Below are 24,302 nucleotides of genomic sequence, written 5' to 3'. Positions count from 1 at the left end.
CTCTAATTAGAGACATGTCGGCCAGCGTAGTTATTAGCCTCTCTGCTACAAGCAGCATCCAAATAAACCTCTTTGTGTTTCCACCATTTTCTCCTGCTCCCAACAGTTTGTCTCCTCAGGAGCTCTTTCACGTCTGAGACGCTCTGTGAATAACTTTGATCTTTACAAGTTAAAAAAAAATTTAAGACAAGGTCTTAATTTTTTTTTAACTTATGGTTTATTAATTTTCTCATTTAAACAGCACAGTACACATAGAGCATAGTGCCAGTAGAACTGATCTCAGTCTTTATGATAGTATTTTTTCCCGTCTGTTTTTTCCCAAATTGTTTGTTGTAGTTTTATAGTATATGTGAGTCTCTGCATAACGGGCATCTCATCAGTAATGTCCAGCCAGTTTCTCCGAGTAGGAGCGTCTTCTTTGTGCCATTTCCTTGTGATTGCTTTTTTTGAAGCTGCCAGGAGAATCTTGATCAGATACCAGTCCTTGTCCTGGATGTTTTCCCGAGTTAGATTACCTGAATATAGTACAATGCATGTTTTAGGTCGTTATAGCCTAATATCTTTATCATCTCTTTCCACACATCATCCCAGAATCTTGATCATTTTGGTACAGTGCCAAAAACCATGTGTGTGACCTGCATTCTGCTCCCCACACAGTCTCCAGCAGGACTGTTGAACAGGTGATCGTCCCTTTTCCATTTTTGGTGTGATGAAGAATCTCGATATGTTTTTAGAGCAGAATTCTTTCCACATTCTGGAACTGCTAGTTGTGTTTTACATATATTAAACCACACATCTTCAGTTATTTCTTCCTTTAGTTCTTTTTCCCACTTCTCTTTTGAAGTGTTTCTATTTGCTACCAGGCCTTTGGTATAGTTCAGATATCACTCTTCCAGTTTTGTTCTTGTATGCATTACATAGAGTCACAATCACTTTCTTGGGTTCACCTGGGAGGTCCGGCCTTATTTCTTTGTCAAAGGAGTCTCTGACTTGTAGATACATATGAAAATCTTGGTGCTCTAGTTCATATTCTCTCCTTAATATAGGAAAGCTTTTGATCTCTCTTTTTTCAATCACTGTATCTGATATAGTTAGGCCCCTATTTGCCCATTGTTTGAATTTTTGGCTCATGTCCCTGGCTTGAATTTGTGCCATAAGCCATTCAGAATTTTTACCTCATTTTCCAGTCTATACTTCCTTACTCCTTTAAACCAGACCTCCAAGGTGAATTTGATCATCGGATCCAGCTTTCCTTTTTTCTTTCAATTCTTTCACATCTTTCAATTAGCGATCATACTCTGTACATGACAATTCTCTACACTTAACGCTTCCATCTTGTGGCACAATTGACCATCAACATTCAGTGACCGGCGCTATGGCACACAGCATCACTGAATGGATGAAAACTTTTCTCAGGAGGCCTGTTTGTAAAAGTCCCCTGCTGTTTGTCAGCTGGGGGCAGCACGTCATGTGACAGAGCACTCGTGCACTTAGTTTCATTCTGATTAGCACTTTATTTCTTATCAATATGTAATTGTCGTATCAAGGTCAAAGATTCATTTATGTTTATAAACAAAACAAAAAAGAAATCACATAAATAATATCAACATGTGTGATGAAAACAAAAAGAGGACACACAGTGTCACTGCTGCGAAGCACCCAAAGCCGATCCATGAGAAACTGTGCTGCACATGCACATGTTGAGGTGCCCCGCCCCCACCTGTGGGCAGCTGTGGTTTATACAGGTGTTAAATATGAAACCCACAAATAAACTGTGGCTATAAAAAGACAGAAAGTGCAGCTGGAACACTCACTGCCTGCAGCAAACCTCTGCAGCTGCTACTTTCTTTGCCTGTAGGAGGCGACACTGGAGCGTCTCCACCTATGTCACAGGTGGTGCAGGCTGGCAGGCTGCAGAGCTGCTTCCAGAATGATGGCGCAGCTCTGCAGCCTGCTAAACACGAGCTGCTGAGTTAGTTATGGACCAGTTTCAGGTGCTTTGCTCCTAAAAGACAAAAAAACATCCTACTGACCCCCCCCCCCCCCCCCCCCCAACAAAAAAACCAAAAACAATAAATATAAATAAATAACTAAACAAAATCAAACCGTGCTGAGTTCAGCGTCTGCAGAGTCAGTCTGAGCTTTGGATGTTGATATAAAAAGGAAATCAGTCTCTTTGACAGGAGGTGTTCTTCTCACTGGGATCTGTCAGGATGAAGTGTGAAACCTTCGCTCTCTGCTCCTCTTCCTCACTGAGGCTCCTCCTCCTCTTCCTCTGCTGCTATCTGAAGGACTGAAAGAAGAAGACGGAAGTCAGGGAACACGAGGTAATGCATCATTTTCATTTAAAGATCATTTTGTGGATGTGTTTAACAGACCCCAGACTTTCAGCCGGGCGCCCGCTGTTCACTTCCTGTATGAATGTTGAGACCAACAATTCTGTTTTTTACTAAACCTAACCACAAGCTTTTGACGCAGCAGGTAATGTGTAGACATTAAGGTCCACTGGGTCCATTAAAGGAGAAAGTACAAGCATTAATGTCTTGAAATTACGTTTTTTATTTACATGATTTCTGTTGCTGAAATTATGACAATTCATCAAAAACTGTACAGCAGAAATTTAACTACTTTGTGACCTGATTAAAACTTTAATGAAGTCTGTTGATGAAAGTATGGAGAGAGGTAGAATTTCAAAGTAGAGCAGATTTTAGATGAGATTTTTTTCCTAATCCACTGCCACTATTAAAAAAATAAATAAATTTTGATTTTAAATTTAGAAAACAGATCATATGACCATCTGGGGTTTTTATTTTGAAAATTCAGCTTTGTCTGTTCTTCCTGGTAAGCTGATGTTACTATCTTGAGGGCTTTTATTTTGAAAATCCAGCCGACACCCGAGCCACCACGAGAGCTGCTGTTGGTTGGTGTGCACAGTGTGACATTTACCAAAAGTAAATATACAATTCAACAAATAGAATTTAGTGTTTGACAAAATAAGAATAAATGTATATTCACTTTGGTTTCATTAAAGAGTTTCTCAATAATGAGCACCACATTACACAGGTCTTTGCAGGCAACTCCTTTGGAAATTAAAAATGAACCAAACACACTTATTACTGATCATTTTCAGTTTTGTGGTGGGCGGGGCTATGCTTTGGTTTATATATTTATCACAGATTAGGACCGTAAATTTAGAATCTTGAAAAAACTCTGAATTAGACATTTCTGAGTAATTCTACGCTGTATGGTTTTGTGTCACCACCACCGACTTACCGTCAGTCTACACTGAGCTCATCCTGACGTGCAGACAACAGACACATAAACAACAATTAAAAATAAATAAAATGTTTTCGCATGGAAAAAAAAAACATCTCTACAACTACTGCTGCGGTCTGCGCTGCGCATGGAGACATTTCTACAGCAGTAAAGGTTCAGTGTGTCAGATTTGGGCAGCCCTAGTGAGAAGCCTTCAGGTCTGTTCAGGTCTTCATGGAGGATCACGTCAGCTCCATCTGCTGCTGCACTCAAAGCTGCTTTACCTTTAAACCAACCACAGCACTGATGTTCTACGAGGGTCACTGAGCTTCATGCTAATTCTCCTCCACCACCACATTCACCACTAACACCAGACCAGTGAACTTACCATACTGGTTAACCCAGGAAAGGCTGGAACAGGTAACAGGACAGCAGGGTTAGCATTGTCTCGTCCTCATCTCTAATCTGACGGTACATTCATACATTTTGTGATAACTATTTATTTGGAGTGTCTGCTGATACACAGATGATAATAATAATAATAATAATAATAATAATAATAAGCAACATTTCAACAGTTTATTTATTAAGATTTATCAATTCAGCTGTTTTGTTTTGTTCTGTAGATGTTTAACGGATTATCTATAAAGTATATGTGACAATCTATGTTTAGGTAACCTGTGGTGTCCCAGGTTGAGTGAATAGTTCCAGTTCAGCTAAACTACTGAACTGAGAATATTATCAGTGAACTGTTGCATGTGCTCTGTAGATAAACATCTACAGAATAAAGGGGAACAGTCTCAGCTGATGAGCCACTGAAATGTTACAAATACTCTACAAACTATGTGCAAACGGACAATCTACATAAAGTGTTAACAACCATGTGGAGCAGCATTTTCTCCCATCGGGACACTAAAGATTTAACTATAAACCCAAACTGCAAATACAGCCATGAGCGGTGACTCCACAGGTCAAGCCAACATGGACCATCAAAAGATGAAAGGATCAAGACCTCTGACGGTTTCACACGCCTGAATAAAAGATAACTAACAGGTTTAACAATGATCGGAAAAATGTTCATTCATTTACGACCCAATCTGTGTCGGGCCGAGATCTTCTTCAACAACACCGTCTCTACCTATTGGTCAGTTGGGAAAACATTTCTGGGTCATGCTTTAATAGCTGAATTTAAAATATCTGTTGAGTATGTTGATGTTTGGACAAAGTGTCATTGATTTATGGACACATTTTGCAAGAGACCAGTGCACGTGGTTGGAGCAGGACCCCCGCTAGTTAGCGATTTCAAAATCATTTTGTACATGTTGTGAAACATATTCAGCAAGTTTTGTAATGATTGGACAAACATTTTTTATCTAAGCCTTGTTTCCACCCAGCAGTTCAGTTCAGTTCAGTTCAGTTTGGAGTTGTTTCTGTCTCCACAGTAAAAGTTGTGGATGGTCCCAACAGAAGCGTTCCTTACTGTCCCCATGTTTGGTCCCCCCCTCTGTTGGGGTACCTAGCACACAGATCTGGTACTAAAAGGTGGAGCTAGAAACCCTGCAGTCTGATTGGTCAGTAGAGGACGGTCACACTGGTGTCGTGTGTGCTACAAACGGACTGTGTCTGTAGCTATACGTTTCACCAGCTACTTGCAACAACATGTGGATGAACTTCGCTGTGTCACTTCCTACTGTGACCTGTACTTCAGCCACAGTGGAGCTAAAAATGTAAAATTTGTCCTGAGAATGAAATAATTGGGCCAGTAAAATTCTAAAGCGTTTATCCTCAAGACATTTCATGACAATATGTTCTGCAAACCAAGCAACCAACGTCTCTGCTGAACAAGCAGACTGCACTGACACTACTCAGAGAGACGAGCACAGTGAGTCCAAGAGGTCGTCTGAACCTCAGGCTAAATCTACAAACACTAACTCACATGAAGACACACAGACACTGCAGCTGAGACCTCAACACAGCACGTCTACATGCTCTACGAGGACAGGTCAGGGTTACAGTGATGAATTAGTATGCTGATGATACTGTACTGTTACCACAGCTTAGCGTAAAGACTGGCAGCAGGAGGAAACAGCAAGCCTGGTTCTGTCTAAAGTTCGGCTCATTTAAAGCATATGAGGCCTTTAAGGTGGACTAACTGTCCGGCGGGAGAAGCAGCTGCGCTTTACGTACTGGTCGATCTTCGCTTGGCTCTGATGGAGCTACTTTAGCTGCGGATGAACTTGGTAAACTTTTAGCTTCAGGCTGCGCGACTGATGGTGCAGGATTCACCAGAGCTTTATTCTTTATCAGCGTGGACAGGACTGCAGAGAGAGAGGGAGAAATATTTCATCATATAATTAAAAAGAATGCTTAAGGCTGGTGTGTAACCACAGTGAACTGCTGCTTCAACCCAATCACCAGAATAAATGTTGGCATTGTTTCTGCAAACGACGGATACATCAAATTGGCACATTATTCGCAGATACGTTGAAACTTTAAGTTTTCACAACATGTTCAGCTCAGATACTACGTCACTTTAGAAACGCTGATATGATATGAAACGTACAAATGTGATGCATTTGTGGTTTGCAGAAACATTTTCTTCTGGCGGCTGGGTGGGTGCTGAACTGGTCTGTACCTTCTCTGGTGAGGTTCTCTGCGGCAGCCATGGCCCTCCCGCCAAGGTCGCTCACCATGTTGTCCACTGTGGCCTCGTGGCGGAGGAAGATGGGTCGAACCACTTTGTTGTAGATGATCTGGGAGCCGTTCCACGACATCGGAGCCATGCACCACAACAGGAAGAGACACTGGAACCACAGAGGACAAATACGTATCTACATTTTGATCCTCATTAGTCACAGCCGGGGTCAACTTCTCTGAATACCTTGTTATGATACCAAGGTACCAAGGGACTAACACGGTTGCAGTAATTTGCCAACAATCATTGGTTCGTGTTTTCTCACCTTAAAAGCGTAGTAGAACGGGAACCAGTAGAGGAAAATATCGGAGAAGAACTCGCCCAGGCTGAAGACACCATACACCACCCAGTACGTCAGCCATTTTGTGTCGTCTTCTTTGCTCGCACTTTCAATGGCTTTGACTCTGCAGATACGAGTGGAGACAACCTGTCAGGATGTTTCAGGTGAGCAGAGGAATATACCTATCGTTCAAAAACCAGCAGGACAGGATGGGAACTTTAAACTGTTTCAGTTTTTTTTTCAGTGAAGATGTCCCAACCTGCTGCGTGTGTCAGTAAACAGGCAAAGAGACGTGTCGCTTATCTGAAGAACCGCTTGGTCTGACAAAGTTTTGGGCACTTGCTCCACCTCTAACCTATTTTTAAAATAACAGCAGTGCGTTACTCAGGCTCCGTATGTCATAGCAGAGTTTTGTTGAGGGTATTAAGATCCTTTCGAAGGGTCACAAGATGCGTCTGAAGGATCCTGAAACTATTTAAGGGGTATAAAGATTTGTGTTTAACTTTAAGACACTTACTTCTTTTCTCACATCTTTGCCTTTTAGTAAAAGACTGAATAATTCTACCTTTTTAGCCTCAAACTGTTAAAAGAAACCATCTGAGAAGTTTAAGCCCCGTACACACTGTGTGACTCTGGTCTGTCCCAGACTGAAGACGACCAGCGGTAAAGAAATGTGGCGATATCATGTTGTGGCTCTATGCATTCCAGTACCTGTACTACTGTACTATAGTTCGCCAGTAACAGATTTAGTATGTCCCAACTCAAAGTCTGTCAAATACAGTGTGCAAAAAACACCGGGATGTTCTACTACATCTGGTCAGAGTTTGCAGTCTAACATAAAAACAAGAGAGTCAAAGTTCAGGGCGTGATGTTATGAGACAGTAGCACGTCCTGACTGTGCAGGACTGTAAGGGCAGCTGCAGCTCCTACTAAATGTTAAAAAAACACAAGTTTGTGATTCTGAACGCACCTCGTCTTTTTTCAGATACGTGTGTCCGAACAAAGAGAGAACAAAGGAAACACAACAACTGGATCTGTAACTTCATTTCAAAATTACTCACGAATAATACGCTGGATAGACAAAACCAATCAGGTTGCAGAGGAGGGCGGCACCATATCCATACACCAGGTAGAGTCCTGTCAGTGAGACGGCACCTGGAAGAGACACAACGGAGACAGACGTCCTGTCCACACTGATGCAGATAAATAATAATAACAATAATAATAACTTTATTTGTAGAGCTGAAGGAACAAAGTGCTTTTACAAAAAAAGTGACACTAATAAAACATAAGCACAGACATACACCTACACCAACACATACATACCTGTAAGCATGCAGACATGTACACATGGCTGCATAAACACACACTCCCATACACACACTCCGTCTATCAACCTGAGCGTAAACAGGTTCGATCAGTCTCTGTCATTAACCCTGACTCTGGAACAGTTAGCAGACCTGAGGGGCCTGTCTGGACGGTACGGTGTGAGAAGCTCAGTTATAAACTCTAGTGCCAGATCATTGAGAGCCTTGTATGTGATTAAAAGAACTTTAAAATTGTTTTGGTCAAAAGTCCAGCTGCTGAATTTTGATCGATTTGGAGCTGAGAACTGAGGATTCAGCAATTAACATAAAATACAAGGACAAGAACAAATCTGATGTGAGCACAATTTCTAAAATGATTTAGGAACAGTCACATCGACCAAAAGAGCTAATTTCTCGATCCTTTGATATCAACTTATTCCCCCACAGTGATCAGCTCTGCCAGTGTCACATCCCTCTGCAGAAGGAGAGTTCTGTTCTCACCCTTGGAGCCAGCATTTGTAGAATATGAGAGTGAAGGCCATGTTGATTTTGGTTTCTGCACATGCATGTAGACAGATAAGAGGCCAAAAATACATTTATATATAAAAACCAACCAATGCGAGAGCCTGCAGGCATACAGAGGCGGCCATTTAGCTGTGGCACACAGAGCACAGTGGTGTATGCGATTTCCACAACCAGTAACATGCAAAGCACAATGGTTCACAGTGTCTAACTTCTTTAGGCACTGCTCAGGGGCGTTCATGAACAGCAGATCACCATCATCCAGCATCATCAATTTTTGTACAATGTAGTACCATTTGTCACGCATCACGGCTACTCATAATAAATATGTGATCACAAAGAAAAAACCTGCCATCATTGTATTGACTGTGTGTACTTTATGTGTTTGATAAGAAGTGTGTGACAGTGATCTCACAGCATGAATCATCACTGTACAAGACATCCTCTTTTCATTCATTCATTCATTTTCTGTGACCACTTATCCTGTTGGAGGGCGCGGGAGGCCCGGAGCCAGACTATCACAGGGCTGACACATAGAGACAGACAACCATTCACACCTACGGACAATTTAGAGTCACCAATTAACCTGCGTGTCTTTGGACTGTGGGAGGAAGCTGGAGCACCTGGAGGAAACCCACGCTGACACAGGGAGAACATGCAGACTCCACACAGAGGGGCTCCCACACCCTGGGGTTCAAACCAGGAACCCTCTTCCAGTGAGGCGACAAACCACTGCACCACTGTGCCGTCGTCCAACAGCCTCCTCATAATGCTTACAGTAAGGTCTTTCTCTCATTTTACAGAAGTACACAGTTTAATCACAGTAATATTTAGAGTTTACTGTGAAGTTACAGTTAAATACAGTAATTAATAAGAGCACACTGCTAAATCACAGAAATAATATGCAGACATAACGACTGTGACATCACAGTATGCAGCTGTCACTACACAATGAGTTACTGTAAAAATGATACAGTAATTTACTGTAAATGATTCATGTCTTTATTTCAATCTGACTCGACTACTGTAACACACTCTTAACTGACCTCCCACAAAAAACCACTGAGACTTGAGCTGATTGAAACTCTGCAGCTATGAAGCAGAACCAAGAGGAGAGAGCACATGAGGCCAGTCTGAGCTGCTCTGCACTGACTTCCTGTTACATTAACAGGTGATCTTAAGCTCCTCCCCCTTGTATACAAAGCCCTCTGTGGGCTGGGACCGAGCTACATCACTAACTGCCTTGGTAACTATTTGCCTCCAAGAACACTGCGATCATCTGCTGCTGGTTTATTGGAGGAAGATCAGGGATGCAGCCTTTGTCAGTGACGCCTCAAAGCTACTGAACACACAGATATCAGAGAAGCTGCTCGCTAAATATTTTTAACAGAGAGCTAAAAACATATCTGTTCACTTTAGACTTTAACTCACTCTGACGTCCTCATACAGTCTGAAACTATTTGTGTTTACGCTTCACGCTGCTGCAACTCTTTTAAACTCTTACTTGATTTTATATTTTATAGTTTTACAGCTCTGTGATTTTAATGAATCAGTTAATTCACGTTTCAAACTGTTTCAAATGTCCTTTTATATTAAATGGCCTTGTTTGTCTGTTCTATGGTCATTATGTCTGTTTTCATGTGAAGCACTCAGAGCTTATACAGCCCTTATTGTCAAGACTTTGTGCTGCATTTATTGTATGAAACGTGACATATAAATAAACTTTATTATTACTGTTATTATTATAGTCAAATACTTTACAGTGTAGAGACAAAAAACAACATATTTACATCCCTTTAATTGACCTTCTTGGACTTCCTGTGTCCAGTTGAGGACCTTTGTTGCATGTCAAACCCTCCTGTTCTTCCTCTGTTTCCTGTCTGCGTCTTCACTGTCAACCATCCAATAAAAGCAAAAATGTCACAAGAAGAAAAATTTAAGAAAATTTAAGAAAAGCCTCTAAATTCAGTTGTTGTTAAAATGAGCCTGAAGCTGTTCAGTGTCTGTCCGGCTTTAGAGGATAATCACCAAACATGAACATTAAAACTTCCAAGAATCAGAAAACTATCAAATCTGTGCAGAATTAAAGACAAAGGTGAGTTCACTGATGAAGCTGTGATCATATCTGGGAGGTGTAAACACAGACCTGGAGTCTCTCCTTTAATAACAAAGGAAATGAGCGAGGACTCTGCAGCAGACACCTGCACCTGAGCGAGGAAGTGGTGTGAGAAGTGTGTCCTACCTCTGATCAGCTTATGTTGCGGTTCACACATGGAGGCCGTTCTGCTCTGCTGTCTGTCTCTGTGGATAATCTGCTTTAACGTGACTGCAGGAGGACGCAGGGAGAGTGGGGGACACTGTGCACCAGGCACTACAGTGACATCATGTCAGTGTGCTACTGATCCACTGTATGAGCATCAGTGTGGCATGAATAGACTGCTGTTCACTGCTCAACACTGAAACACGCTGGTTCAACATCAGCGCTCAGTTTTTATTCTCTATATTGATTTATTATCGAAGCACAGTTTGATCCAGAGCGTCAGGGCAGGGCAGCTCCCTGTGAACTGTCCCCGTTAACTCAACAGCAGGACTGATACTTTCAGCAGGCTTCTGATTAATCAGCTGTAGTCAGTTTTAGTGCGCCGCACGTCTGAACCTAACTCTCAGATCTTTTGAATCAGATCTTAATCATTTATTTTCTGCGGCCTCTTATGGAAATAAATTTGGGACAATGTTTTTATGTCTCACACTGCAGCTGCATTTTGATTTTTACTGTTTGATTTTTTTTGTTCAAATGTATCTTTGAATTTTATGTAGTTTTATACTTTAAAATCTGCTTCATGTGTTTTACATATTTTCTCAATGCCTGTCTAGCACTTTGAATTTCCTTTTCACTTACTTTGGCATTTCTTAACTTGGACCCTGTTTCAATGTGTTTGTGTCTCAGTGACTGATGGGAGCAACAGTACTGAGAGAGGGCGCTGCAGCAGTGAAATAGGCTGTAATGTAACTGTGCTGTTCACAGCGTCAGTGTGCGTCCACTGACAGGCTCAGATTGTTATTGTCAGTGTCTGACTACATCATGGAAAGGATCCCTACAGAGATAGAGCTTTGTGTTAAAGATAACGATCCAGAAACAGCCCTGAAATCTCCGTCACCAAACACTGAAGTTACTCTTTAATGTTAGCTTCATTAGCTAACGTTTGCCAAAACACAAAATTAAACTAGTATCTGGAAAATGGGCGGAGTCTGTCTGCCCAACCAAGGACTGTGTATTTATGAGTCTCATGTAGCCGGATCTTTCTCCACAGCTCTGTGTCAGCACTACAGACAGATCTGGAGTCACTGATTACCTTTCTACTAAATGCTCTGGCTTGTTTGTATTTCTTTTAACCAATCACAGTCGTCCTGGGCGGAGCTAAGCTCAGGATGCAGTGACGGTGCTGGTTTTGTTTCATCACTGTAGCCAGTATCTCACTATCACTATCCTCATTCAGATTTTAAGAAGCTACAAATTATATTCAGCCACAAAATAAGTCTGAAAAGCTGCAAATCAGAACGAAGCACAGAGAGTCGTTGACTAGAGATGATACGCCGTCTCATGGCGGTCACTTCCTGTCGACGTTACAGCTCAGAAGCACAGAGAGTCGTCGACTAGAGATGATACGCCGTCTCATGGCGGTCACTTCCTGTCGACCAGCAGGTTTTTACAACGTTACAGAACGGAGCGTTGGTCTGAACTAGACTTTAGACCTCCAGAGGTCAAAATGTTGCGGCCTGAAGCGCCTCATTTCATGACAAAAAAACTGCGATGCATGTTGCAATATTTTTATGCCTCCACACCGGCGACAGCCACGGCCGGAGGGAGTTTTCAAAACGCAATATCTCAAGAACAGCTTCAGGGAATTTCTTCAGATTTGACACAAACGTCCACTTGGACCAAAGAATAAACTGATTAGAATGTCAGGTCGAAGGTCAAAAGTCAAGGTCAGTGTAACCTAACAAAATATCAGTGTGCTCACAGTCAGTGGCGCTGCTCACAACTGAGTCAGACGGGTGTATGTGCGGGAACTCGATACTGGCAGAGATCGCTACTGCACAGACTCTGGCTCCAAATGATGTCACCAGCAGCCGTATCTGGGACTTTTTGGCTTCATTTCCTTACTGTGCATTCACACCAAAAGCGCCATGAGCATCATAAGCGGCCAGCAGCCATTCATCAATGTATGCTTGCTACGAAGGGCGTCTGGAGCGTTGGCAGCAGCGAGCAGCGTGATGCCAGCGACCGGAGCGTCACTGTTAAGTTGAGAGAAGCTCAACTTTATGCAAATGAGCAGCGACACAGCCGAAGCAGCAGCTAGCAGCAGCCAATTGCAGACCGTGAATATTCTTAAGGCGGGACAGTGAAAGAAAGAAAGAGATCTTCTGCAGCGCAGCTTGAAAGCCCCGCCCCTTGGCAGCCTTCTGCAAGCCCTACCAGAGCTGCCAGGCAGCGCGATGCCAGCGACCTGAGTGACCGCTGGCGCTCATGAAGCTTTTGGTGTGAGCGTACAGTTACAGTGTGGGTGAGCGGAGACACGTCAGCCATCTTTATACACAGTCTGTGGTCTAAGTAAATAAAGTGGTGCCATAATCAGAGCAGATTCACTATTATTTCATGGAAGCTTGATGTCATGTCTCGTGGCATATATCTGGGGGGCAGCTTGAACCAGCTGTGTTGTTTTTAATTATCAAAAATCAGATATATAGTTTGTGTTAAACTGATGAATCTCATATTTAAATTTTCTGTGTCTGTTACCTTGAAATCTGCTGACGTGCAGAGAGCAGCAAGTAAAGATGGACGTTTAAAGACGGTGGCCCGTAGTGGACACAGGCAGCTCACAGATATTCATTTTACTGTTGCTGATTTACATGTGAGGCTTCTCCCCTCTGATCTTCAGTGAATGTGCACAAACAAATTTATGGGAGAAAAAACAGGCTGAAAAACCCCACAGGGTCAATGCCAATCACATCGCCTGCAGTCATGTGATCCATCATCAATATAAAACATTGACTTTAAGATCAGAACCTTAAAATCTACAGCACGAATGTTGACCCAGAAAACTTCCTGATCATTTACAGCTTCATGTTCACAGACAGCAGCTGTTCACTTCATGTTCACAGGAGGATTAACTGAATCCTCTTCAGTGCTCCTCTGACATGCAACAACACGCGTGCTGACCCAAACAGAACCACAGCAGAACCTTCAGTGAAGAGTTAAAGGAGAAGCGATCAGACAGAACATCATCAGACAGACCTCACCTACCCACTGCAATGATCTTCTTCTTTATCCCCGTTTTCTCCTCCAACTTCCCCAGGAAGTCCGTCACCACGTTCTTCTCGTTCAGAAACTTGTCGGCTCGGTCTCTGATGGACGACAGGATGTCCAGCACGCCCATGGTCCTCAATCAGGTCCTCAAATAACGGAGGAGTCAGACAGAGACGACCTGCAGTGGAGAGGACAACACAGCAGAGTGAATGTAATCCTCCCACAGCAACAATCTGGTCTGATGAGGAGAGGAGGAGGGGGAGGAGGAGGGGGAGGAGGAGGAGGAGGGAAGGAGGTGAAGAGGATGAGGAGGAGGGTAACAACAGTATCTGCTGAGAGACTAACTGAAGGACACAGAGAGTCAGAGCTGTGGATCAGGTTCATGTTGTTTGTTAAAGGGTCAGTTAAAGTTTCTGTCTGCAGACGACACAGTGGAGCCCCCTGGAGGACACCACCGGGACTGACGACTGTCAGCCTGGGTCCTGTAAAAGTGAAGTTTTGTTGTGATTCGACAGTGACAGGTCCACACCTCCTTCTCCTTCTCCTCCTCCTCCTCCTCCCTCAGTGTGACGGCAGGACGACATCCAGCTGCAGCAGCAGAGATGATCCTGACAGCAGGAATGTGTCCTGCAGGCCGACACACGTTCATGTGAGCAGATAACAAACCTCCAACAGACTTCGACTGCAGTCTGACAGAAAGACACAGAGCTGCTGAGAGGACATGAGAGGATACAGAGCCATCAAGTACACTTTGTTCATCTGCTGCTACGTCCTCTGGGTGAGTGTCTGTGGGTGAGTGTCTGTGGGTGAGTGTCTGTGGGTGAGTGTCTGTGGATGAGTCTGTGTGGGTGAGTGTCTGTGGGTGAGTGTCTGTGGGTGAGTCTGTGTGGGTGAGTGTCTGTGGGTGAGTCTGTGTGGGTGAGTCTCTGTGGGTGAGTCTCTGTGGGTGAGGGTCTGTGGGTGAGTGTCTGTGGGTGAGTCTGTGTGGGTGAGTGTCTGTGGGTGAGGGTCTGTGGGTGAGGGTCTGTGGGTGAGGGTCTCTGTGTGGATCAAACATGTCGCCTCACACATTCATCAGTGAGGTCGCTCTCTCTTCGCGAGGAAAACTCGATCAGAACAGACTCACTGTGACAAGTTTGAAAAGAAGCGATTAATTTATGTACAAATTAAATAGTGACAAAAAAAAATCTCAACACTGTTTTTTAAAGATCCACTCTGACACGTGATATGAACTGATTAACATGTACCTGTTCACCGTATGGCCAAAAGTATGTGGGGTGTGTGTGATGAAATGACGTCCTCATGCTTCAGCGCACAGTGACGTTTATATGGAGGCTCATTGCTGCCTGGAAGAAAACAAACAAACACAAAATGTTAGAAGTTATTAAGTAAAAAATATATATACTGTCACAAAGGAAAGTGACCAACAAAATGTTTTACCTGAATTTTAACCTTCTAAGACCCAACAGGGTACCAGAGATCCCGGCTGACCTATATAAGCCGAGGGTGGTGACGGAACGACCCGCCCTGCTCCGCTAGTACTGGTTACCTTCATTAGTTGGATTGGTGAACCTTAGGGTGGGAATGTCGAGGTAAACCAGTCAGAGGCAGAGTAAGACCCCGATCACACAGGAAGTGCTTCAGCAGCTTGAGGCAGTTTTTATGTTGCTACGCGCCTCATGTTTCTGCGCTCTAGGTGCCTGGCGTTTCAACTCAGAGCAAAAACAAACGCCCAACGTCATGTCTGCTCTTTCTGCCATCGTTTACAGTTGGTAAACAATGGAGGACAAACTGGTGGTGCTCTGTCACTTGGTAGGACCACTATTCATATTTGTTATGTTAGGCCTGATGATAGACAGCAGGTTGTCAAACTGCCCCTGAGTCATCCTAAAATATGTCTGTAAACGTCCATGATGGAGGAGAAGCTCCTGGACCAACTGGTGGTACTCCCCATGATCCAGCCTCTTTTTTAGGGTCTCATGTACCCACACAGATCTCTGTTTATCTGCTGACAGCCTCTCACCCTCAACCAGAGCTACAGACAGTACCCTCTGCCTCAACATGGCAGCAACTGATTACTGCAGGATACACTACATACAATAAATAAATAAATAAACAGTAGATTGATTGCACGGGACGGTTAGGGTACGGAGGTGATGGGCTGGTTGCCTGGCAACAATAAAAAGGCGCAGCAAGTGTTTTTTAGTGGCATTCAATTTAGAAAAAAAGGCAGAGTGGTGTACGTCGCATTTTGTAACCTGCAAAACACTTCCTGTGTGATCGCAGCGTACGGCAGAGGAAGGCGGGTCATCTCTTCCCCATCCTAGGATTCACAAATTCACATAGCGGGCCGAGTTTTAAAGTGAGAGTGATGACATGATCCTAAAGAATCCAGCGGTACCGACCATGTCTTGCTCCTCAGGAGGGGGTTAAATGACATACTGAATTTAGGTTCAACTTTGACGAGGGAAAAATGGCATGGCCGTTTGACTGAGGTCCCTCGACCTCTGACCTCAAAGATGTCTGAATGAAAGTTCTGTTGGTACCCACCAGTCTCCCCTTCACAGACACGCCCACTTTTTGTTAGACCCAAAGTCCCAAACTCAGGATTTCATCCTCTCACCTGCAGAAACACGTCTACACCCACACAGATTCTTGAGATTAGTTTGAACCCACGCTGTCAGATGATTCAGATGATGATCAGTTTCACCTGAACAGATATAGCTCCGGGTCATGTTTCAGCCTAACTACTACTATTATTATTGCACACATATTACTGTCACATATAGAAATACTATCATATATTAATAAGCACTAATGACATATTAACTACTGAAATACTATTATTACTACAGAAATTAATGTTATTATATCTGATGTGATTACTGTCTGCCCGCATCTGTTTGATCTTTCTTTTAATGTATCATTTTATTTTATTATGCTGATCTGTTCTGTACGACATCTATTGCACGTCTGTCCGTCCTGGAAGAGGGATCCCTCCTCAGTTGCTCTTCCTGAGGTTTCTACCATTGTTTCCCCGTTAAAGGGTTTTTTTGGGGAGTTTTTCCTGATCAGCTGTGAGGGTCCTAAGGACAGAGGGATGTCGTATGCTGTAAAGCCCTGTGAGGCAAATTGTGATTTGTGATATTGGGCTTTATAAATAAAATTGACATTGGAATTAAATTGAATTATCTTAGCACAGGAGGGAAACTGTTAGCCTAGCTGCATCAAAAGAATTTCCAGCAGCTCAGATTTTGTCTGATTTTATGTTATCTGTGCTTCATGTGGGTCACTTCCCCCGATGAACATCATCTGCAGGTTGTGAGCGCCATCCTCACAGCGGTTGGAATCTACGCCAAGATCGCCAAGGAGAAAGGTCAGTCAGAAAATAATTACAACACACTCAACAAAACTTTTTCATATCCTGAACTTTTGAGTCCAGTTCAGACCAAAGATTCACGACGAGACGAGTTGAAACCAACAACCACTGTCATCGCTCCGTTCTGTAACGTTGTAAAAAGCTGCTGGTTGACAGGAAGTGACCACGAAGACACGGTGTATCATCTCTAGTCAACAACTCCAAAACCAGCATCAGATGGACTGTATTCATAATCAATACGCCACAATAATATAAATAACCAGCACCAATTCATCAGTCAGTGAGAATGTGTGTGTGGGCGGGGCATAAGCACATACAGCCAGCAGCAGCAGCGACCCACCATCTGACACCGGCACACTGTGAGGACAGAAACAGAGGGCTCTGTGGGGACGGAGCACCTGCTGCAGCAAGCCAACACGCCGTCTGTGGTCATTTTGACTTGACCAGCTGACTTCACTACAAGCTGATTGGCTGTTGAAACAGGTGACGTGCTTTAAAACCAGCTGAGTGTCAGGTGACATCATCAGCCGGTTTGAGTCCAGTTCACACCACTGTCTTTGACAAATGTTCTCTGTATGTTTTTTCACATACTTTTCAAACTGGGACGCGTTCGTTCATCCAGTTAAATACAGGATGTAAATCACAAGTTTGATTAAACTGACTCCACATAACAACAAGAACACTTAACAAAAGTATAAAATTCAGCTCAGTAATAACTGGTACAGTTCATACACAAAGCAGGAAGTGACTCAATCATCGATTTCATCTGGTGGATTTTTGCTGGCGGACGGGCGGGGAGCTGCAGGCGCTGATAACACGGGGCGAAACCAAACACTGTTCATCTGCACACACCAGGATTACACAGAGCTGGCTGAAAATCGATGAGCCTGTGGCAGCTGCTTTTATTGCACGCGTCGTAATGAGTTGTCGCCAACTGGAATAATGTTCACTTCACCGGTCTCTCCTCCGCTGTGCTCCGCTCCGAGCACGTGGACGGGTACCGCCCTCAGTGAAACACGTAGAGAGAAAGAATCACAGTACAGACTCCCCACAAATCACTGATTTCTGAAAGACGGGATATTTGATCATTTTTGGCATTAAAATAAAATAGTTATTTTTATGCTGTACAGTTACAGTTGAAACATTGCTGAACGTGTCAGCAAAATGTTCACGTACTTCATTTGTTTTGTACATCCGCCATCCCAACACGTTCTCATCCCAACTTGACTTCACCGCTTTGTCAGTGGACCTACGCGTCAAAATATGCCACGCTGGGTTCCCTCCTGCATCAGTTTTGCTACGTTTACGTTTGTTGTGTCTTTTCAAAATAAACTTATGATTTCATAAGAAATGTACAGTTTCTACTCGTAACATGCACACGGTGTTTTTCAATATAAATTAACAACGCAGGTAAAACACTTTGGTTTTAGGTTTATTTCCTCAAGTCACATCATTAGATTTGGAAAACTAGAATTACCACCATGTGGTTGTTTGACTCCGCCCACCAGTCCAGTGTCTCTGACAGTCTCCATCCATGTCAGTGAAAACATGGATGCTTCACACACAGAAGATCTATACAATCAGCACAGTTTCAAGATTAGAGTCACCAATTCAGTATCTGACCAAATGTCTCCCCTTCTGTTCCTGAGATATGACGTTACAACATGATGATGTCAGTCAAGCTGACCTTTGACCTTTTGACCTTCATTATTTTATCCTGTTAGACATTTGTGTCAAGTTTGGTCAGAATTAGTGAATGAACTAAAAACATGTTTTGTGAGGTCACACTGACCTTTGACCTTCAATCACAAAATTCCAAGTGGACGTTTGTGTCAAATCTAAAGAAAGTCATGAGAATGAGACAGACAAGGTCACAGTGACCTTGAACCACCAAACTCTAATTAGTTCATCACACAATCAGTCCAAGTGGACATTTGTGCCAAATTTTGAAGAAAGTCCTTTGTGGTGTTCTTGAGATATCACGTTCACAAGCACAGGACAAACGGACGTATGTATGTACAAATGGACAACCACAAAACCAACTTGTTCCATAAGGTCAGATTATTTTTCTCTTCAGCAGAAACGTTTCCTGATGGTTTGTGTTACTGTTGACTGGCGTTCAATGTGCTAACTGGCTAACTAGCATCAAGACGCTCTTCCTGTTTCCTGTTCTGAATGATGAATACAGACGACCGCCGTCTGCTGCTGTGGAGAGGTACTTCCTCTCAGCAGGAGCAGAACGAACGAGCTGGTCGGCTGTCAGCTGTTGTCTTTGCGGTGTGTTTGTGTGCAACTTTTTGGTTGAGATACAGCCTTCAGATGCCGAAGCAGAGGGCTTTTGTCGCCGCTAGCTCTCTCCAGTCGGTTTTGTGTGTCAGGATCTTAAAACTGACTCGCCTGGTGTGTATCATACTGCTGCAAAAGGTGTGTTGGTCTCAGATGCCAACATCCCCGGCAGAGTGGCAGCTGACAATGCTGCTGATAACATTCCTGAAGATGAGCCAGAAAGTTTATCGGACATGTTTCAACTTTTACTTGCTACAATGGCTAGAATTCAACAGTGTGTTTTCTCTTTCTGTTTGTGTCTGTGTGTGTGTGTGTGTGTGTGTGTGTGTAGATGTGGTTGACACCCTGACATTGGATCCAGCTCTGCTGTTGATCATCGTCGGCTCTGTGATGTTCCTCATTACGTTCCTGGGGTGTTTTGGGGCGCTGCGTAACGCCATTTGCCTGCTGAAAGCGGTATGACTCATCACTGATCAGCTGAGCTGTGTCGGGTTCAGTGTGACGTGTCGCTGTGTGTTTAATGTGCTGTTTGTTTTACGTGTCAGTGGTGCAGTGTTCTTACTGTGTTGGCTGTTCCTGCAGTTTCTGGGGATCCTGGTGGCCGTCCTCCTCCTGCAGGTCGCTGCTGGAGTCGTGGGATACCTCTTCACTGACATGGTAACATCACTGTGCTCTGATGAGACAGGAAATATAAACACATCACTTCCTGCAGCACGGTGACTTTTTCCTTGAAGTCTACTCTCTTGCAAAACAGAAAAAATACAGTTTGAAACACGTCCAATAAAATACATTTCACCAACGGGTCGTTTATCCAAGTCACTTCCCCCAACAACCACAAGGGGCAACACTGAGTTCAGTCCATACTGAAACCAAACACACGTGACACAAAGGTGAAATCTTATTAAAGTACTTTTTGTTTTTACAAGAGAAAAGATTTGGAGGATGACGAGTAACTGGTTGATTTTTTCCAAACTGCCCAACCTCTGTTTGACTCGTGAGAATCACGTCACGCAGCCAGCTCATCGTTTTAGTCCAAAAGACTCATCAGTCTTGTTCAGATTAACTCAAATAAATCACCAAATAAAACAATACAAATCTGATGTTGTTGTTCAGGTGATGGAGAGGACGGAGATGCTGATGATGAAAGCCATCGTCCGCTACAGGGAGGACCACGACCTGGAGAACGCCATCGACTTCATCCAGAAGAAGGTGAAGAAGAAGAATGATTCAGTGACTGAGAGGCAGCGTCAGGAGTTTTATGATCTAGTTTGTTGTGTTTGTAGTTTCAGTGCTGTGGAGTTGAGAGCTATATGGACTGGTCCCACAACGCCTACTTTGAGTGTTCAGACACAAACCCCAGTCTGGAGGTCTGTGGAGTTCCTTTCTCCTGCTGCGTTCGCCTACAGAACCAGGTCAGAACTCAGCCCACTCGCTAGAAGGAAATGTTGGCACTGAACGTTTCTGCAAACCACCAGTACGTCACATTTTTATGGTTTACCAAACTTGGGTGTTTTTTTTCCAGCTGCTTCTTAGGGGGCGATCACACAGAAACGAGACGCTAGAGACGCGGACGCTTCAAAGATGCTTGAAACGCTGGAAGCGCTTATTCAATGCGCGCTAGCTACTGGTGTCTGACGCTCAAAAAGTTGACAATATTTTAACTTTTCAGCGTCTACGCCGGAAAAAACGGCCGGAGCTATTCCGTATCACAGGAAAACAATGGTTTTACTGGCGTTGCGTTTCTAGTGTTTCATCTCGGTGTGATCGCTCCTTTAGGCGCCAAATGTGGACGTTGTGTAGCGTCCCATCGCTGTTTTTTGCAGCGGCTTTTTAGACTCCAAACGTTGGTGTTTTGTAGCAATTCATCAGTGTTTTTCCAGCTCATCTTTTGGCAACATCACTTTTTCTCCAGTTGCTTTTTAGGCACCAAATGTTGGTGTTTCATAGGCAACCTGTTGCTGTTTTTTCAGCAGCTTTTCAGGCACCAACCATGGTGTTTTTGCAGCGGGGATACCAGCATGAAAAGCAGTTGTTTTTTACTGAGACAACACTGAGTTTCCTGTCAGGACTGTAGCACCAAAGCAGGGTATTTTAAACCAAAACATTTTTTTTTCCTGACCATAACAAATGTAACGTATTTGTGGTTTGCAGAAACGTACAAAGTATATTCTGGAGACTGGGTTGCACAATCACAGTATGTCTGTCTGTCTGTCTGTCTGTCTGTCTGTCTGTCTAGTAGTGGTTGTGATAGCTGCTGTGTTGAGTGATTATTTGGCGTGTTGTTTTTTGAGACATTACCATGAACTCAGACCAGAGGAGATGGACAGTTAGTGGGGACAGACAGAGAGACAATGACCTTCAACACCTCTCACCTCTGAGGTATGTGTTGTGTCCTCCTGCAGACGGTGCTGAACACCATGTGTGGTTATGGGATGCAGCAGCTGAAGGAGGGTCCAGCCGCTCAGGACATCTTCACCATCGGCTGCCTGGAGAAGATCGTCTCATGGGCCAAAAACAACCTGCTGCTGGTGGCCGGACTAACTGCCAGCCTGCTGCTGCTTGAGGTACCGGCTGCTTTAGTTCATCTAAGGGGAAAAAAAACACAGGACTCGGCTGCCAACTGAACGGTGAATCGTTGGGTTAATGAGAAAATAAAACAGTCTCTAACATGTTCATGTTTCCTCCTGCAGATCTGCATGATCTGTCTGGCTGCTGCTCAGATCTCCAGGATAAAAAAAGTCCAACAACTCAAGAAGGAAATCGAAACTCAAAGCCGATCTGAAAGAAAGGACAGCTACTGGCTTCCTGCTTTTGCCGACTTTGACGACGAATGAAATCTGTTTCTGGGGTCTGAAGCTGATGGAGGGGACGGATTCCTACTCACTCTGGGTCAAATAATAAACGGCTGATTGTTGATCAGATGGGTCGAGACAAGACATGCTGCGCTCACTGTGAATTCACACTTTGGAATTTTCGGAGCGTGCCTCGGGCTGTCACAGCGGGTCGGCAGGTTCCATGTCTTATTCCAGGACTTGGAGAGTTTGGCGGTTGAACTACTACCTCATGTAAAAACATCTTTGGGTTACATCAAATGTTTTTATTAACCCTCCTGTTATGTTGCAGCTCAGTTTGACTCTTTAAAGTTTGAAAATCTGTGAAAAATATGTGTTTTTATGTCTCCACGCCGGTGACTGTCATGTCCAGAGGCATTATGGTTTTGGGTTGTCCGTACGTACACCTGTCCCAATCTCGTGATCGCAATATCTCAAGAGCGCCTTCAGGGATTTTTTTCAAATTTGGCAAAAACATCCACTTGGACTAAATGCTTAAGTCATTAGAATTTGGTGGTCAAAGGTCAAGTGTCAAGGTCACCATAACCTTGCACCCCTCTCATTTTCATGAAAGTGATATGTCAAGAATGCCTTGAGGTAATTTCTTTAATTTGGCGCAAATGTCCACTTTCATTAAAAGATGAACCAGTTAGATTTTGGTGGTCAAAGTTCAAGGTCATCGTGACCTTGCATCTGTCTCATTCTTGAGAGTGCAATATCAGGAACACTGTGAGGAAATTTCTTCAAATTTGACATGAACATGCACTTTGACTGCCAAATTCGAATCAGTTCACTGTTTAGTTCAAGGTCACTATGACCTTCTCATGAATATGACATGTCAAAAATGCCTTGAGTGAAAAATTATTATTTTTTTCAAATTTGGCACAAACGTCCACTTTGAGTCAGTGATGAAGTGATCAGAATTTGCTAGTCAGAGGTCAGATTTCAAGGTCACTGTGCCCTCGTCTGTCTCATTCTTGTAAACGCGATATCTCAAGAACACCTTGAGCGTATTTCTTCAAATTTGGCACTTGGACCCAACAATGACAAGATTAGAATTTGATGGCCGAAGGTCAAGGTCACTGTGACTTCAAAGAACACATTTTTGGCCAAACGTCAGGGATTACTTTGCTAGTTAGGACAAAACTTCACACAACTGTCTAACTCAAATAATGAAGTGATGACATTTTATATCCAAAAGGTCAAAGGTCAGCTTGACTGTGACATCATCATGTTTTAACGTCATATCTCAGGAACAGAAGGGGAGACATTTGGTCAGATATTGAATTGGTGACTGTAATCTTGAAACTGCTGATTGTATAGATCTTCTGTGCGTGAAGGATGCGTGTTTTTGCAACCTGACAGGTTTACAGATGAATACGGTAATTCTAGTTTCAGTAAGAAACTTCTTCTGCTGGCTCTTAATTAGTGTGATCAACATTTAAAATGAAACAGGTACATTTCACGTTGGACGACAGCCATGGAGGTTCCATGTAACGTAACAGTAAAAAAGAGGAGGATGTGTGTGAAGATGAAGAGATGAAGACCATCTAGAGGTCAATTCTGATTATGATGATTCTGATTACCAACAATCAGATGAGGAAACTGATATTACCGATATCGGTTAAGATGTTGTGTGCAGAAAACACCATAAAGACGGTGCCAGGGCCGAGCAGGATCACAGTGACTCAAAGACATCAAGTCATTCAGTTCAATACAGAACATGATTCAAAGGCCTGATTTTAAGTGAACGGGTTAATTTGACCCTGAACAGCGGAGGTGCCTCGTCTCTTTTTTTATACATTTATTAGGATTTTAGATGATTTTTGGATGATAAAACACGCAGCGGGTCACACTGACCCAGGACAGGAGGGTTAAAGAAAATGGTTTAAAAGAAAGTTAGTTTTGTCATTGTTATGTGAGAAGATGTGTTTTTTATAAAAAGCTGTTATTTGTGGATTAATGAAAATGTAATGTTTGCAGTGTTGTCCTAATACAACAGGTGTTGGGTTGTGTGTAGTAACGATGTGTATTTTTACTGAACATGTTCATAAATCCTTGTGAAAATAAAGCTTTATGTAGTTTTTACTGAGACTCTTTTACTGTCATGATTTCTTCTGAATTTCTTAATCTTTTAACCTGGACCCCATTTATCCATGTTTTTATGTCTTAGTGACTAATGTGAGCTACAGGATTTAGAACTCATCACAGCCAGTTACTGAAGCCCCGTCTCCACCAAACCCTTTCAGTCCAGCACCTTTGGAACCAGTAGTAAGCCTTCAGACATGGTACCTAGACCCTCGGTCTGTTCAGACAGTCCTCTTAAATGTGGGCGGGGTTGTTGTCACTCACTGCTCCGTCCAGCACTCGCTGTATTTCCTCATCAGCGGTGACACAGATGGAAGTCTGCACCTGGTTTATCGTCCACAGAACGAGGCT

General features: G+C 43.3%; 2 protein-coding genes across 5 annotated transcripts; one reads left to right on the top strand and one right to left on the bottom strand.

Moving 5' to 3' along the window:
* Window positions 1-396: 396 nt before the first annotated feature.
* Window positions 397-13,591, bottom strand: reep6 (receptor accessory protein 6). 4 transcript variants are annotated; one of them, XR_007570611.1, is made up of 8 exons: window positions 13,365-13,591; window positions 7,292-7,385; window positions 6,216-6,354; window positions 5,891-6,059; window positions 5,443-5,573; window positions 3,644-3,666; window positions 2,107-2,293; window positions 397-515 (listed from the first exon to the last, which is right to left on the bottom strand). XR_007570611.1 is itself a non-coding variant. In XM_050055590.1 (8 exons), the coding sequence occupies exons 1-6, from the start codon at window positions 13,495-13,497 to the stop codon at window positions 3,652-3,654; spliced, it is 681 nt and encodes a 226-aa protein (XP_049911547.1). In that variant the 5' UTR covers window positions 13,498-13,591; the 3' UTR covers window positions 1,501-2,293; window positions 3,274-3,296; window positions 3,644-3,651. The 4 variants fall into 4 exon arrangements, 3 of the variants coding, with proteins under 3 accessions (XP_049911547.1, XP_049911546.1, XP_049911548.1); XM_050055590.1 differs by lacking the exon at window positions 397-515 and adding an exon at window positions 3,274-3,296 and having other exon boundaries at window positions 1,501-2,293; XM_050055589.1 differs by lacking the exon at window positions 397-515 and having other exon boundaries at window positions 1,501-2,293.
* A 409-nt stretch (window positions 13,592-14,000) lies between these two features.
* On the top strand, window positions 14,001-24,027 carry zgc:113223 (uncharacterized protein LOC541424 homolog). Its single transcript, XM_050055588.1, has 8 exons — window positions 14,001-14,145; window positions 16,686-16,743; window positions 19,364-19,488; window positions 19,615-19,689; window positions 20,146-20,241; window positions 20,316-20,444; window positions 21,435-21,596; window positions 21,723-24,027. The coding sequence occupies exons 1-8, from the start codon at window positions 14,089-14,091 to the stop codon at window positions 21,864-21,866; spliced, it is 846 nt and encodes a 281-aa protein (XP_049911545.1). The 5' UTR covers window positions 14,001-14,088; the 3' UTR covers window positions 21,867-24,027.
* Window positions 24,028-24,302: the final 275 nt, after the last annotated feature.

Source organism: Epinephelus moara, chromosome 10 (assembly GCF_006386435.1).
Source record: "Epinephelus moara isolate mb chromosome 10, YSFRI_EMoa_1.0, whole genome shotgun sequence".
Taxonomy (NCBI): Eukaryota; Metazoa; Chordata; class Actinopteri; order Perciformes; family Serranidae; genus Epinephelus; species Epinephelus moara.
Note: the sequence above shows the minus strand (reverse complement) of the source record. Positions and strands in the feature narration are given on the sequence as shown.